A 17,465-nucleotide genomic window follows, 5' to 3' on the forward strand; every position below is an offset into this window, starting at 1 on the left:
ATAAAGTAGATCACAAAAAAAAGTTCCCTCACCACATGATAATCAAAACACTAAACATACTGAATAAAGAAAGATTATTAAGAACAGAGAAGGAAAAAGTAATATATAAAGGCAGATCTATCAAAATTACAAGTGACTTCTCCATGGAAACTATGAAAGCCAACAGGTCCTGGATAGAAGTTGTACATACTCTAAGGGCCCTTGGATGACAGCCCAGACTACTATACCCAGCAAAATTAAAATCACTATAGATGGAGAAAATAAGGTATTCCATGAGAAAATCATATTCTCACAATACATATTCACAAATCCAGCTCTACAGAAAGTTCTGGAAGGAATACTCTAATCCAAGGAAGTCAATTATACCCACAAAAACATAGGCAATACATAATGGCACTTTACCAACAGCCAAAAGAAAAATGAGGGGAAATCCATTCATAATACCACTACTACCAACAAATCCAAATCAAACAAAAATTGACAATCAATGGTCATTAATATCCTCCAATATTCATGGTTTTAACTCGCCTATAAAAAGATACCAGCTAACAGAATGGATACAAAGAGAGATTCCATCCTTCTACTGCATATAAGAAACACACCTCAACTTCAAAGACAGACATGACCTCAGAGTTAAGGGTTGGTAAAAGATTTTCCAATCAAATGGACCCAAGAAACAAGCTGGTGTAGCAATCCTAATATCTAACAAATTAGACTTTGAACTAAAATCAATCAAAAGAGATGAAAAGGTCATTTCTTATTCATCATAGGAGAAATCCATCAAGATGAAGTCTCAATTCTGAACATCTATGTCCCCAAATAGAAAAGCACCCATATTCATAAAATAAACATTACTGAAACTCAAATTGCCCACAAAACCTCACACACTTATACTGGGAGATATTAACACCCCACTCTCAACACTAGAAAGGTCCGCCAGACAGAAACTTAACAAAGAAACAAAGGAATTAACAGAAGTTATGACCCAATTGGGTTTAACAGACATTTATAGAACATTCCATCCAAAAACAAAAGAACATACCTTCTTTTCAGCACTTTCAGCACCACATGGAACTATGTCTAATTGACCCCATACTTGGCAACATAGCAAACCTCAATAGGTACAAAAAAAAGGCAGAACCCCCTGTATCTTATTAGTTAAATAAAACAATACCATGGTAGAAGCCCTCATGGTAACTGAACAATGCACAATTGCACAATTCCTGGGTCAAGGAATAAATAAAGAAATTAAAGACTTCCTAGAATTCAGTGAGAATAGAGACACAACATACCCAAACTTATGGGACCCTTTGAAAGCAGTACTAATAGGAAAGTTCATAGCACTAAGTGTCCACATGAAGAAACTGGAGAATAGTCACATTAGAGAACTAACAGCACAACTGAAAGCTCTAGAACAAAAAGAAGCAAACTCAACCTGGAGGAGTAGATGCCAGAAAATAGTGAAATTGAGGGCTGAAATCAATAAAGTAGAAACAATGAAAACAATTCAAATAATCAATGTTAAAAGAGTTGGTTCCTTGAGAAAATCAACAAGACAGATTATCCAAACTAACCAAAAAGCAGAGAGAGAGCATGCAAATTGACGAAATTAAAAATGAAATAGGGGATATGACAATGGACACTGAGGAAATCCAGAGACTCTTCAGGTCATACTTTGTACACCACAAAATTCAAAAATTTAACGGACATGGACAAATTTCTGGATAGCTATCACTTACCAAAATAAAATCAAGAACAGATAAGCAACTTAAATAGACCTATAATTCCTAATGAAATAGAAGTGGTCATCAACCCCCACCCCCCCCCCAAAAAAAAAACCAAAAAAACAAAAAAACCAGGGCCACATAGCTTCAGTGCAGAATTCTACCAGAAATTCAAAGAAGAGCTAAAATCAATACCCCTCAAATCATTCCACACAACAGAAGCAGAAGGTTCGTTACCAAATTCTTTTTACGAGGCCACAATTACCTTTGTACTCAAGACACACAAAGACAAAATTAAGAAAGAGAACTACAGACCAGTATTCCTCATGAACATTGATGCAAAAATACTCAGTAAAATACTGGTAAACTGAATCCAAGAACACATCAGAGAAATCAACCACCATGACCAAATAAATAGGTTTCATCCTGGAGGTGTAGGGTTGGTTCAACATATAAAAATCCATCAATGTAACCCACCATATAAACAAACTGAAAAATAAAAATCACTTGATCATTTCACTAGATACTGAAAAAGCTTTTGACAAAATCCAACACCCCTTCATGACAAAGGTCTTGGAGAGATCAGGGATAACAGGAACTTACCTAAACATAATAAAAGCAATATATAGCAAATCAATAGCCACCATCAAACTAAATGGAGAGAAACTCAATGCAATTCCTCTAAAATCAGGAAGGCTGACCACTCTCTCCTTATCTCTTCAATACTGTACATTTACTATTTGCAGATGATATGATAATTTACATAAGTGACCCAAAGAACTCTACCAGGGAACTCCTACAGCTGATAAATACCTTCAGCAAAGTGGCAGGATACAACATTACCTCAAAAAAAACAAACAAACAAAAAAAAAATCAGTAGCCCTGCTAAATACAGATGATAAAGGAGTTAAGAAGGAAATCAGAGAAATATCACGCTTTATAATAGCTACAAACACCATGAAATATCTTTGGATAATGCTAACCAAACAAGTGAAAGACCTTTATAATAAGAACTTAGTATCTTTAAAGAAAGAATTTAAAGAAGTTAAGAGAACACATAAAGATCTCCCATGCTCTTGGATAAGCAGGATCATAGGATCAACACAGTAAAAATGGCAATCTTGCCAAAAGCCATCTACAGATTTAATGCAATTCCCATCAAAATCCCAGCACAAGTCTTCACACACCTTGAAGGAACAACACTCAACTTTATATAAAAAAAGAAGATCCAGGATAGCCAAAATAACCCTGTACAATAAAGGAAATTCTGGAGGTATCACCATCCCTGATTTCAAGCTCTATTATAGAGCTACAGTCCTGAAAACAGCTTAGTATTGGCACAAAGATAGACAGGAAGACCAATGGAATCAAAGTGAAAACCCTGATATTAACTCACACACGTACAAACACCTGATTTTTGACAAGAAGCTAAAATTATACAATAGAAGAAAGCATCTTCAACAAATGGTGTTGGCATAACTGGATGCTGGTATGTAGAAGACTGCCATATCTATTGACATATACACAATTTAAGTCCAAATAGATCAAAGACCTCAACATAAATCCAGTCACACTGAACTTCTTAGTAGAGAAGTGGGAGGTACCCCTGAATGGATTGGTTCAGGAGACCACTTCCTGAACATAACACTAGTAGCCCAGACACCGATATCAACAATGGGACCTCCTGAAATTGAAAAGCTTCTGTAAGGCAAAGGACACAGTCAACAGACCAAATGGCAGCCTACAGAATGGGGGAAAAAAAATCTTCAAAACCCCACATCTGACAGAGGGCTGATTTCCAAAATATACAAAGAACTCAAGAAGCTAGTTATCAAAGCACCAAATAATTCAATTAAAAAGTGGGGTACAGAACTAAATAGAGAATTCTCAATAGAGGAATCTAAAATGACTGAAAGACACTGAAGAAAGTGTTCAACATCCTTAGCCATCAGGAAAATGAAAATCAAAACAATTCTGGTTAAAATAAAAAACATCAAAGACAGTTTATGCTGGAGAGGATGTGGAGAAAGTTTACACTCCACTGCTGATGGGAGTGTAAACTCATATAGCCACTTTGGAAATCAGTGTGGAGATTCCTCAGGAAAATGGGAATCAGTCTACCTCAAGGTCCATTAATTCCACCCTTAGGCATATACCCAAAAGATGCACATATGCACATTCATACAACAAGAACATCTGTTCAGCTATGGTCATAGCAGCATTATTTGTAACAGTCAGAACCTGGAAGCAACCTTAATTCCCCTCAACTGAAGAATGGATGGAGAAAACTCAACTGAAAAAAAAAAAAAGAACAACAACAACAACAACAACAAAAAAAACCCCAAACAAAGAAACAAACAAACAAAAAACAACAACAGAATCTTGCAATTTGCAGACAAATGGATGGAACTAGAAGAAACCATCCTAAGTGAGGTAATCTAGTCTCAAAAAGACAAACATGAGCCTTCATCCAGTAGCTGATGGAAGCAGAAGCAGACACCCACAGCTAAACACTGAGCTGAACTCCTGGAATCCAGTTGCAGTGAGGGAGAAGTCAAGATCAGGCTGGAGAAAAACCACAGAAACTGCTGATCTGAACAAGGGGGAGCTCATGGACTCCAATCTGATCGTTGGGATAGTTGGGAAACCAGCATAGGACCCACCCAGACCCCCTGAACGTGGTGTTAGTTAGGAGGCCTGGGCAATCTATGGGGCCTCTGGTAGTGGATCAGTATATATTCCTAGTAAAAGAATGGACATTCCACATAAAGGGATACTCTCTCAGCCTAGACACATTGAGGAGGGTCTAGGCCCTGCTCCAAATGATGTGTCAGTCTTTGAAGACTCTCCATGGAAGGCCTCACCTTTCCTAGGGAGCAGAATGGAGATGGGTTGGGGGTTGATGGTGGGAACAGGAGAGGTGGGGAGGGTGTGGGAACTGGGATTGGCATGTAAAACAAGCTTGTTTCAAATTTAAATTAAAAAAAAAAAAAAAAAGAAGAAAAACAAACTTAGGAGAATGTGCCCCACTATGCAGCTAAGTCAGGACTGCACTCAGCAAATGATGTGGCCCCTGCTCTAAATCGGTCAGTCTACAGAAATGATGACACAACCTCAGAAGTATACTTAAGAGTAATAGTAATGTTTCTGAGTAGTAGATAACTGATGAAAGGAAATACTGCAAAGCTGATAGCCAATGAGTATTTCTAAAGTGAAATAACTTGAAACAATAAGCACACTACATTAAACACACAGTATTTGCCTTTTGGGTTTAAAAACCTAAATTTTATAACACCTTTATACAAGTTAGCAACTGTCAATACTATCTTTCAGCATTTTAAAATTTCAGTAATAATGGAATTAATTTTGGTTCCTAAGTCCCACAGAATAGAAAGTGACAACTTTTGCAGTCAGAGGGAACTATGACAACCTATCTGGTCAACCGCAGGAACATGCGTGTGGACTCTGGTGTACAACACTTTCCAACAATGAAATTTTAGCTCTGAGGAAAAGAAAAAAAAAAATAGTTACCTAGGTAGCCATTCTGTCTGAAAAAGGAATCCACCCAAGTACTCTGGGTCCTGGAGTAGATGTCAGGAATAAACACTGCTTTATCCTGTCGCCCACCAACCACAGTGCCTCGTAAACGGCCACTGCCAACGAGTTCCTCAAGCACAGCTTAAAGCAAACAGACATAATATACACAGATCAGAATAGGGAAACAGCTTTGATAGCCAAGTACTTTCCAGTTAGTCTTCTTAAACTTTATGCTTTTAAAAGATATATTAAAATTTAAGCACTGTGCATGAAATTATACTTTAAAGAAAAAAAATCCCTGATATTTATTTTATGAGACTATTCAGGCTATAATTCAGGGAAAATTTAGGAACTAGTGTAACTCAAACAAGACAATATTTACACATTGAGTAGTTTTTTTTTGAACAAAACTCAACATTCTGGTCATGAAATCAGAAATGGAGGCCATGGAAGAGGAGGAAGCATCATAAGAGTAGGAATGGTTTGAAAAGGGGGGGTAATGGAATACGTGTAACAATAAAGCAAAAGGGAGGGGAGGGGGCTTTTTGGGGAAAAGATGGGACCAGTAATAGAGTAGTAGAAATGGAGGCGAAAGACAGCTAAGTACAAAATATGACATATATGTATGAAAATGCCATAACAAAACCCATTGCTTTGTATGTTAATTTAAAAACTTGATAAAAATTTCATCACACCATCAATTATTTCCTAATTTGATGTAAAGTAGGTGACCAAATACTTTAAGAATGGCTAGTTTAATCACTAGCATTATACATTCAATTAACAGCAGGACAAGGCAGTGTGATCACTTTTAATTGTAACTACATGTCTGTTTACCCTGAAGCAGTACATCAACCATTCTTAGTGCAGACGTAAAATGCCACAGCTCAGAGGATGGGTTCTGTGGCTCCAGTGGTCAAGGGCAAACCTCAACTCTGCCATCTACTCACTATAAAACACTGGGCAAATAATTTTCTTAGTCCCTTTATTTTCTTGTCTACAAAATGGGGACAATAACAATACCTTTCTCATAAGGCTGCTGTATTTAAGTTAACTGCTACCATCAGCAGGCATATCCTGAGCACTTAATACATATTAGGCACAAATTTCATACTTCTAAGTTTGGGGCCAGTTTGAATGCTAACTGGACTTTAGGCATGCTCAACAAGAGAGAAATCATGCCTCATATACTAATTGTACCTGAGGCTAGTGTAGTCACACATCTTGGAGGAGAACTAACAACCATCACTATATTTACTTAGCCAGCCCCTAACTAGATTCCAAACATTTGTCCTTACACCCACAGCATAGTCCTCACCCCTTATCAAGAAAACTTTGTGTAGCACACTGAGATCAAGAAAACTGTGTAACACACTGAGATCATTACAGAAAACCACAACCAAGCAAAATGCAGAGCTGTGGAGCCAAGTCACAAGGGATCCATATATAACAAAACTCTTACACCTAAGGTTCATTGACCATTGTGAAAGAGAGGGTAGAAAGATGATAGAAGCCAGAGCAATGGGGAATTTACTGTCAAACTGTGCCTCCTTGAAATGTCAAAATTTCACCAACATGGCTGCTCACAATAATAGACAGGCTAATGTGGAGAAAAAAAGCCCAGGAGGTCTCAACCTTAACACACAGAGCTACAGGGACTCAGAAACACTGAGGGTAGAAGAAAGTCTTCTGCGGGAAACAGCACCCCAATTAGTTGTCCACACACACCACCACCACCACTACCACCAATAATTAATGCAAAAAATAGGTCATGAAGTTGGAAGAGAGAAAAGAGGGATATATGAGAAGTTTGGAGCACAGAAAGGGAAGGGAGACAAGACATGATTATGCTATAATTTCAAGAAATAAAAGACAAGATAAACTTTAGAAAAAGAAGAAAATGAGAAAATCAATGACTCTTTCATCAACAGTTTATAAAGCATGCCATACTCTGGATGCTGACTGTCTTCTTGGTCCTACAGAAGTGCTTCTGGGACTGATGGAGCTTGCAGGAGATAGAAGCCATGGGTCATTAAATGTATGTTCTTGAAGAGAACTGTGTGAAACTTTCTTTTTTTCATCATTGGAGATGAAAGCCAGGTACCTGTGCATTCTCAAAAAACACTATATCACTGAGTTACCCACAATCCAAATAATACAAATTGAAATAAAACTCACAGTAAAGAAGCTGCTCCTGAAATCCATATTTTGAAATCAAAGAATTCACCGCTGTAGGCCTTTATGGGAAAATAAAAGGAAAAAACTGAAATGAATTCACTATAGAATTATATATGATTTAAAATACAATCTGGAGTTTATTAGAAGGAAACACCAATTAATTTAATGAAAAATGATGGCAAAGTTATATCAGCTCTTAGATACCTGATCAGGATTGTGCTACCCAGATAGCAGGAATGAGTCCATCCATAACCTAGATCTAGTTCTATTACGATTCCAGCAGGTTTTTCCCTTCTGTGATGCTGGATGTGCCCCTGATCCTCACTGTGTAGCCCAGGATGCTCATGTCTCTCATTATGAAATGCTGTGGGTCCTCCCTATGACTTGTACATTTACATTTATAGATGTCCTTATTTTCTAATGCAATGTATCAGAACAGTTTAGTGCATATGTAATTTTATTCCCAAATATTTTCAGTACATGACTGTATCCATGAATGATGCAGAACTCACAGACATGTGAGGGCGGGTGAATGTAATTTTCCTTACTGTGCTTGCCCTCTCCTCACTTGAGAATATTCAAGTTACATGATTCTGTTTTTGAAGAAAAGTGAGATTACATGTGTATTTAAATGTATCTGGAATATTTCTAGACAACGGTGTTTGGGAGAAATCAATTTTAATATGCTCTTTTATCTGTATTTTTTGTAACATGAATGAAGTAGTTTAGTCATGAACTCTATAATACAGACATATCCCAGTTTGTTTATATGTCCAGCTGGTAGATATTTACAGGCTATTATAAATAGATTTAATGAATGCCATATATTCATATCTTTGTATGGGCATTGTATGTTGACTGTGGAAGTGGGAAAAGAGGTGCTATAGATTCATTAGAGGGTTTTGTGCATGTATAGGAAGCACTCTCCTACTATCACTAACTTATATCCCCAGACTTCATATGTTTTTAGGTAGCTGAACATATACCTGAGTGTACTTTTTTTGTTTCTTTGTGTATGATGTATATATGCTCAGATATGTGAGCCTATCCTATCTATAAACCTGCAGAGGTCAAGGAACAAATCTGAGTATCTCCCACTATCCATCTACTTTATTTTTTGAGACAGGTTTCTTATTCCACTTGCAGCTTTCTATTTAGCTAGAGTCACTGGTTAGGAAGCTCCCAGGATTTGCCTGCTTCCACTCTACAGCACTTAAGATCCCAGACATGTACGTCATGCTTAGCTTTAAGAGTGATGCTAAGAACCCACAAAAACGTGCAGGTCCTTATACTTGCAGAGCACTGAGCCACTCCCCCAGTCCTGTATTCATTTACTTTTTACTACTTAGAGTTCTTAAAGGAAGATTTTGTTTCTATTTACTGTAAGCTATCACCCATGTTCTACTGTTAGATTTTATTCTTATGCATATTCAAAGTCCTAATTTAATGAATTCCAACTTTTCAAAATAAAAAAGTTAAGGTCAGAAAACAAACTTGGGTAATACTAAGTACCCAAGGGTATAAACTAACTATAAGCCTGAGGAAGAATGGGATACATGGAACTAAAATTCCATCCCCTATATATAACTATTTGCTTCCTTTATAAAGGAAAGCATGTAGCTTTACAGGAATTTTATCACATGTTATCTGTTAAGTAAATATAACACACTAATCAGTAACTGGAAAAAATATAAATAGTATATCACCTTATGTTAAGTGTTAATTATAAGAATAATGTGTCCTTTCTGTGAATTCCTGCCAATGATGGGCACTAATGACATTCACATGCACAGTCCCATCTCAACTCCAAGCAAGCTTGGACTGGTGTCTGCCCATATCACACGGCTACTATGTAACAGAGCAATGAACCCAAATTCTTCTATTTTAGTAATTGCACGGTCTTTCCATGATTTCAGTGTGACTTTCACACGGTGATGTCAGCATGAGATTTTAAAACTGTTTTCTGTTAAAAAAAAAAAAAAAAAAAAAAAAAAAAAAGTACTTTTGAGCAAGGAAAGTAAGGCAATGTGAGTGGGGACAGCTGAGTTTGGGGACCCTGGAGACTCTCATTCTACCTGTTTAATATGCTGGGATGCTTGATGAGATTTTGCTTTAAAAGATCCAACTATTAGATAAAAGATGCATATCATATCAGAGAAGTGTACAAATACATACATATACACAAATACATACTTAAAACATGCTCACCGGGTAATAGCACTGAAGAGCCCACGGATCCGTGCTTTATGTCGAGCTACAAAGGTCTCAGTGAAAATTACCCCTTTGTTATCAAGGTCAATATGGCCATTGATAATTCGACCAAGTCGCTGAGTTAGTGCCTGGGAATAAGATGTCAATTTTGTAAATTTGAAATATCAAAATTAAAATATGTGTTTGTATAATTCTACTCAATTTATGCTATGTGCTGTGACAGAAATTTCAACTGTACAAATTACATCATACATAAACTAAAATGATGATTAGTATCTAGAAAGCTTCATTGTGTCATGGAGGAGGATTAGCTATAATAATTATAGATTATTATTAGTTAATTGATAAAGGATTAACTCTAATAATAGCTCTTGCTTACTATACTTATTTCTAATAGAAAATAAAAATGATTGATTAGTCAGTTTTCTAGATATAAATGGTTTTCAACATACAAATACCAAGACATGTCTCAGAGAAGTTTCTATTTGAATCTTTGGATACTAACAAACATATGGCTTCAGTTTTTAGGCAACACAGTTATTGCACTACAACCATGATATCTGAATTTTTAAGTATCAAAACAAATACCTAGAGTTAGAGAATATGTGAGATTTTTTTGCTTTTCTGTCATGGTAACAGTTTAGAGGAGGAAACTGATGGCAATTGGTTCTACTGACATTTTCATAAGAAAATCCTTTGCTGAAGGTGTTTTGCTTTGCAAAATATTTAGCAGCAGCTCTAATCTTTACCCCCTCTATATTATAATACTTAGCAACAATAGAAAAGCAATCAATGTGTGTGTGTGTGTGTGTGTGTGTGTGTGTGTGTGTGTGAGTTTCTGTGTAGTGGACATCATAATCACTAGGCAAATAGATGAACCTGTGGTATATATACTACTATGGCAACACAACAGTCCTGGAACATATTTATTAACTCCTCTTAGGTATATTGTGACTAGGGACTCTGGATAATTGTATTCATTTTCAACAAGTCTCTCAAGAAACAGATGGCACACACAACCAAAAGCATGGCTGTGAGAGGTATCCACTTGTACCACTAAGATTTTTTAAAGTCTTTACACTATTAGGGGGAAAAAGTACCTGTGTCAGAAAATCCCCAGGAAGGTCATAGGTTTTACACAGTTCTGAGATGGTTACTTGACCACTTTCTTGCAATTTATCATTTACCTCTTCTGATAACCGATCCAGATAGTTCCTAATATTGAAGAAAAGGTTTTTAAAAACTGAAGAATGTTTTCCTTCTGTATTCTCTCCTGTTCATGCATCACTGCTCAGAATCTAAAGCTCATGGATGTAATCAAATTAATGGTTAATCAAATGGTAGTTTTATTTTTTTTTTTGCCAATAAAAAATTTATAGTCATTTCACATTAATATTTTTAGAACTCATTTGCTTTGAGTTCAGTTAACTTATGACAAATCATAAGTCATGTTTTTGTATTGCTTTAAAAAAAGATCAAGATTTATATAAATATGCATTCCCCAAAGTTAGTGTTTACATTTAAAATGGAATGATTTTTATAATGAAATGATTTATATACTGTATTACATGAGCTCTAAACAAAAAGCCTATCTGGCCATGACTGGCCTAAATTTAAATACTATTTGAAAGAAGGATAGAAAGTGCTTCTAAATATTATACTTACTCATCTATCAGTTGACCCAATACTATTTGGACATGCTTCTCTGATTTAATAATGTCACTGATTCTATTTTCAATATGAGTCAGGTCCACATTAATAACCTAGAATTAGACAGAAGTTATATAAAGCTTGTACTAGTTGGTAAATTTAAGATTATACATTTAGAATTATACTTTCATACTCATTCTTAGATAAATTTTGAATTGCTTTAAAATACTGATAGCTGAGTATGGTGCAAACACCTATAGTCCTAACATGTAGGACAGCCACAAGTTCAAGGCTAGTGTGGTCTATATAGCCAGTTCAGGGCAAAACAGGGCCACAGAAAAGGACAAGACACTGCTAACAAAAACAAACAAAAAACAGAAGAAGCCCCATTACTTATTTGTTCACTTTTGAGTTCCAAAGAATTACATTTTTCTCAGGGAAAACTTGTAATAAGCAGTGAACTCTATTTCCATAAAAAAAAAAATGCCATTTCATGTAAAATTTTCTATATATGACCTTGGTGGTCATATATACTTTTTAATGTTCTAAAAATATTTTTAAAATTATCTCTCTATTGCTGTAGTTTTCTATATACTAAAATATATAAATATAAACCCTAATGTTTCTCCCAAAACTACATAAATCTTACAATTTTATGAAGATAACTGTTGGGTTTAATCTGTAAAGAATGTGCTCAAAGAAGAACAGAAATTTATTGAATCAACTCAGGGCATCAGCCAAGGTTTCACAACTATTTCTTCACAAGCATCATACTATACATGACACCAGTACTAGTGAACACTTAGAAAGGAACTTAACAAATCCATAGTATTAGAAATTAAGAAACTCTTAAGAAATTAAAGGGAAACTTTTACAAATTTACCTGTTGTAAGTCAACAATGTTTACTCGACCTTTGAACAAAAGACAGGTATTTAAATGATATGGAAGCACAGGCAAACAGCATCAATTTTTACAGTACAGTGTTGATCAGTCCAAGTCCTTCTACAAATGTCATAAGACCACAATGATTGATACATTGAGATACAAATTACTAGTTGATCAATCTTCATGGTTAAAGCCACAGACAATACTGTTTTCAAAGGTTGTTTTTTTTTTTTTTTTTTTAAATCACACCAGTCCCACTTATGAACATCAACTGACACAAGGTGGACAAACCTATGGGAAACATTCAATTCTCCACACAATTCACTTCATTTACTATGACCAAAGGAAATATCTGCAACTAAATTAAGAGGAATTCCCTATTCTTGAAACTGAAAACTAAGTATCTATCTACCCGCAAAAGGAACTCGTTAAATATTCCAAATCACAGCTTTCATTGTATTAGCACTATTTCAGAAAGATAGGAAATAAGGCACCAAGGTTACACCCTAATAATATCCAAAGAATTGGTTTTGTTTAAATCAAGCTGTGCTCAATTTGCTTAAGCCATTGATGAGTTAAAAATACAAAGCAAAACAGTATTTTACATTTGCTGGCAGTAACTGAATTTCATATAATATGATGTGCCTCATCAGGTCATAGTTTATAGATTTTCAACTTTTTTTAAAGAAATTAGTAATGCAGCTTTAATATTTGAGAACTTACAATCTTATAAAAATCGCCATTCCTCATATACAATTAACCATCTGGTCACTGGCTGGTAGGTACCCACCCCTGGTTCACAAAAAAAAAAAAAAAAAAAAAAAAAAAAAAAAAAAACCAACCCACATATATAATACATTTAATTCAATACAGCAAAAACATCATTAAATGGCAACAGTTAAGCTCATATTTTCGTGAGCTTAGGAAGACTGACTGCATGAACCTATGAGAGCTGAAGTTATCAGTTGAGAAGGGTTATTGCTCAATGGTAGCATTTGCTAGCATGTACTCCATTTTGATTCCCAATACAAAGTGGGGAGAAAAATTGAGGAGAATGCCCAGTAACCACCATATAATTGACTATTTAGTTATAATTTTAATGCATTTCCCCAAAATTCTAGTAAAAACAAAAACAACACTAAAGACTTACCACCTCGAACATGTAGCTCATCTCTCATTTCTTTACTGATTTGGGCAGGAGTGATATATTCCTTTCCATCAAGTGTATGAACTACTTCTAGCTGTTTCTGAGAGATCAGTTTATTCACAATCTCAATGCAGTTCCGCTCAGACAACCTGAGAGAAATCAGAAGTTTTAAGAGTGGAGTAGACATGTTCCACAGAAAGTGTTTGAATGCAAAATTTTGATTAACTTCTATGTTAGAAAAATCTGTCCTTTATTAGTACAATATTAAGTAATTTAAAAAGAAAACTTGAGAGTAAGCATTCACTTGAATTATTTACTTAATCCAGACACATCACAATATTGTGATTCTAAAAGTGTTCTCTTCTAGTCCCGTCTTGTCTTCCCTCTTCAAATATCAAAATTGTGGATATACACTTCAAGAAACAAAAACATCAGCTATGTCTTTAAACTTTCAGATGAAACAAACTTCCTTAAAATCATGGCATGTTTGCCTTACTAGCACAGTTGGTGTACAGACAATACAGCTGACACTTTGCAGTTACTACTGTTAGTCTCCCAGAATTTATCGTGTCCTAGATTTGTTTTCTTGGATTTTTGATGATTTGGGGTTTGTTGTTGCTTGTCTGGCGTGTGTCTATGTGTTTAGCTCTCAGTGCTGTAAAACAGCATCAATGGACTAGTGTTTGTAGGTCCCGTAGTAATAGAATACTACAAGAGCTCGTTTACAAGAGGGTAAAAAAGCAATCTACTCGCATTTTGTATGTGATCTGTAATTCTGGGCACGGGTTCGTGGTGTTTCAGCCACTCCCCCAAAGGTTCAAGGAATATAGAAAAGTCAGTGTCCGGTGTCCTGGAGTCCCTCAAATGACAGCTGCCGTGTGTGTCTGAATGAGATCTGTGGCTTCAGATAAGAAGGGATTTAAAGGAGGGCAGGCTACTTGATGCGCACTGCACCGGGGTCTCGCCCTAGGCCCCGCCGGGCTGCGAGCGCCTTGACCGGCAGCCGCTCCCCGGGCTCCCGCCGGGACCACGCATAGCGCGGGAGTGTGGGGCAACGTCCCGGGCTGGCCTAAGCCGGCTCCAGACAGGAGGGGACCAGCACCTCTGCACAGCCTCAGCAAACTGCGCCCGCTGAAAGTCAGCCGCCAGCCGCCGGATCTCCTCCCAGGCGTCCGCCATCACGGCCTCGCTCGCACCAACACCGGGGAACAGCAGACACGTCAGCCCTCCTCCGGCGGCGGGAGCCCAGGGACGGGCCGCGTCGAGGGCCAAGACACTGGAGCCGGCTCAAATCGCGAACGGAAGCGTGGCAGTCACGTTCAGCGCCCTCGGCTGGGCGTGGCCTTCGGGAGGAGGCTGCAAAGCGCTTCAAAGCCTGGCAAGCAGCAAAGTCAGTTTGCAAGGTGCGCTTTTCTCCCCAGCAACCAGCAAATAAGCCTCATCTTTTGGTGAGAGGAGGACACTCGTCTCATGTCGGGCCATTACAAATCGTGACCAATCTACCTAGAACAGTGAGCTGGGATTTTACTTGGGCCCAGAAAGAGGTCATTGCTGGAGAAACGTGGCCTTTACTACTACATCACTACTACATTTTGTTTTCCCAAAATGAATCCGTTTGGATATTGCAAACGCCATGGAATTGAGTTCATGTGGTTCTAGAGCCTGTTACTTTTCTTACGGGGAATAAATACTCAGACAAAGGAATGACATAGCTGAGAATGAAAAGATAGAAGACAACACGGCCCCTTAGACAAGAAAACTGCTGCCATTGTTCTTTGGCATTCACGGCATTCTCCACCAAATAAGAGGGAAATCGCCCAGTAAGGAATATTTTAGTACTTAGTATTGCTACTTTGTAAGGGATATTTTAGTTCCTTCCCATGTAAATATATCCGTCTAGAAAACACATCCAATAGATAAATATATTTGTTTTCTAAAGTACCAAGATTTGATTATTTCTTTATGCTCTCTATCTTATCTTTTCAAGCAGTGTCTCTCAGCAAAGCTTGATGCTCTCCTTTTCATCGGTTCTTACTGGCCAGCAAGCCCCTGGGGATCCTCCTAGCTTTATCTGCCAAGCAAGTTGATCATCATATCCAACTTTCCACCTGAGTTCTGGACTCTGAACTCAAGCCCCTGTGCTTGTACACTGAGCCCTGTAAACACTGAACCACCTGTGTTTTTGAATTGGGTATATTTCACTTTTGCCCAATATGCAATATACAGAGGAACTTTAAAAAATGCACTGGATAGACTAATGTGGTTTGATCAAGCCAGACCACCTGAAACAGAGTACGAGGTGATCCTACATTCAAAACAGCTGGACAAAGCAGCCTGACAGACTACAGCCAGGATCTCTGAATCTTCTTCGAATTCCCTATGACAGCACCTCTTATCAGCAGGAAGTAGTTTGGTAAGAATGACGCCCAAATTCCCAAATATTGTCTATAAAGGTTTGTTTTTATTTAAATGGACTTGGTTATATAAAATAATAAAAAAATGCACTGGATGAAAAAATGAAACCAACACTAAGTGGCTATTTTCTTGAGGGTAGACAATTTCTTTGAAAAGTCTGTGATTGTGTGCAAACCAGCTTAATTTGTTGATATGCAGACAATCTGAAAACACCTGGTATTGTCTTTAGCTACAATATATACACATGATTTATGACACAATTTGAAACTTATATATTGCCTTTTGACATAAAAATAAAATTACACACAGCAATAAAACACTGAGATGTTTCAACATATTTTTACATGCATAACAATTACATTATGTCAAATCCCTAACACTTCATGCACTATCCAGGTAGAAACGTTCAAACCAGGTGGTGGTTGGTGGTAATGCCTTTAATCCCAGTACTCAGGAGGCAGAGGCAGCCAGATCTCTGTAAGTTTGAGGCCACCCTGGTCTACAGAGTGAGTTCCTGGATAGGCTACAAAGCTACAGAGAAACCCTGACTGAAAAAACAAACAAACAAAAAAGGAAAACATTTAATATCCTTCTTTCTAGTGCTGTAAGATATAAAGTATATGGTTGTCCAATTGACAAGTGTGACCCATAAAACAAAGAACTGTCTGCACAGCTAAGGAGTCAATCAAACAAGTGAAGAGGTAGCCCACTATGCGAGAGACTCTGTCAGTTGTACATCTGTCAGAGGATTGATATCAAGAATATATAAATAACTGAAAAACATCAAAGAAGAACAACAACCAAAACCCACACAAAATGACTGGTTCAGAACGAGGGGATTATAGAGATAATCAGAGAGATCTCAAAGAAAGAAATAACAGTGGTTCCAAAATATGGTCATCATACTTAGCAATTTGGGAAATACAAATCAGTACAACTTCAGATGGTATCTTACCACAATTATAATGGGGCAAGACATCATCATCAGCACCATCATCATCATCATTGTATGGCATTTCAATATTGACTTATATGCCCTCCCTCCTGACCTTTAAAAAAGAAGTAAAAAAAAAAAATAGTAATAATAATATAACTGACAATAAATACTAGGAAGGATGTGGGAAACGAAACCCTCGTTCACTGTTGATAGAAGTGAAAATTGGTCTAGTCACTGCAGAAATCAGTGGAAACTCTCAAAAAGCTAAAAATAAATCTGCAGTGTGACCCAGCTGTATTACTCCTTGCCATATGCCCAAATGACTCAACAGCCTACTCCACAGCCATGTTTATTGCCATTGTGTTTACAATACCTAAGAAGTGGAGATAACCTAAATGTCCTACAATTGACAAATAGATAATGGAACTGTGGTACAAATAGCCTATGAAATAATATTCACCTGTAAAGAAAAATGAAATCATGAAAATTTCAGGTAAATGGAACTAGAAAAAATAGTATTAAGTCAGGGGAACCAAGGGCCAGAAAGAAAAACACCACATATTCTCTCTAATTTGCACTTGCAATTTCCAGAAAGTAAGAAGGGACAATGAGAGGGGATAGAGAAAGTAATATCAGGATACAGGTGACAAGACTGAGAAAAGTTGGAAAAAGAGGAGAGAGGGCTATGCAGAATGATAAAGAGGAGGGGAGAAAAATAAGATTAAGGATGTTTGAAAAAGGAAGCATACTTTTTTTTTTATTTACTTAAAAAATTAGTAT

General features: G+C 36.9%; 1 protein-coding gene across 1 annotated transcript in view; it reads right to left on the bottom strand.

Moving 5' to 3' along the window:
* The window catches only part of Ufl1 (UFM1 specific ligase 1), a 34,171-nt gene extending 19,648 nt beyond the window's left edge, over positions 1-14,523 (bottom strand). The window contains exons 1-8 of the mRNA XM_051198657.1: positions 14,436-14,523; positions 13,337-13,482; positions 12,184-12,212; positions 11,316-11,413; positions 10,751-10,865; positions 9,648-9,778; positions 7,440-7,498; positions 5,256-5,402 (exon numbers count right to left, since the gene is read on the bottom strand). Coding sequence (XP_051054614.1) covers positions 5,256-5,402; positions 7,440-7,498; positions 9,648-9,778; positions 10,751-10,865; positions 11,316-11,413; positions 12,184-12,212; positions 13,337-13,482; positions 14,436-14,512 — 802 coding nt within the window. The 5' untranslated portion in view covers positions 14,513-14,523. The remainder of the gene's footprint in view (positions 1-5,255; positions 5,403-7,439; positions 7,499-9,647; positions 9,779-10,750; positions 10,866-11,315; positions 11,414-12,183; positions 12,213-13,336; positions 13,483-14,435) is intronic.
* Between the last annotated feature and the right edge of the window lie 2,942 nt (positions 14,524-17,465).

This window comes from Phodopus roborovskii, unplaced genomic scaffold, assembly GCF_943737965.1.
Source record: "Phodopus roborovskii unplaced genomic scaffold, PHOROB, whole genome shotgun sequence".
NCBI classification, from domain to species: Eukaryota; Metazoa; Chordata; class Mammalia; order Rodentia; family Cricetidae; genus Phodopus; species Phodopus roborovskii.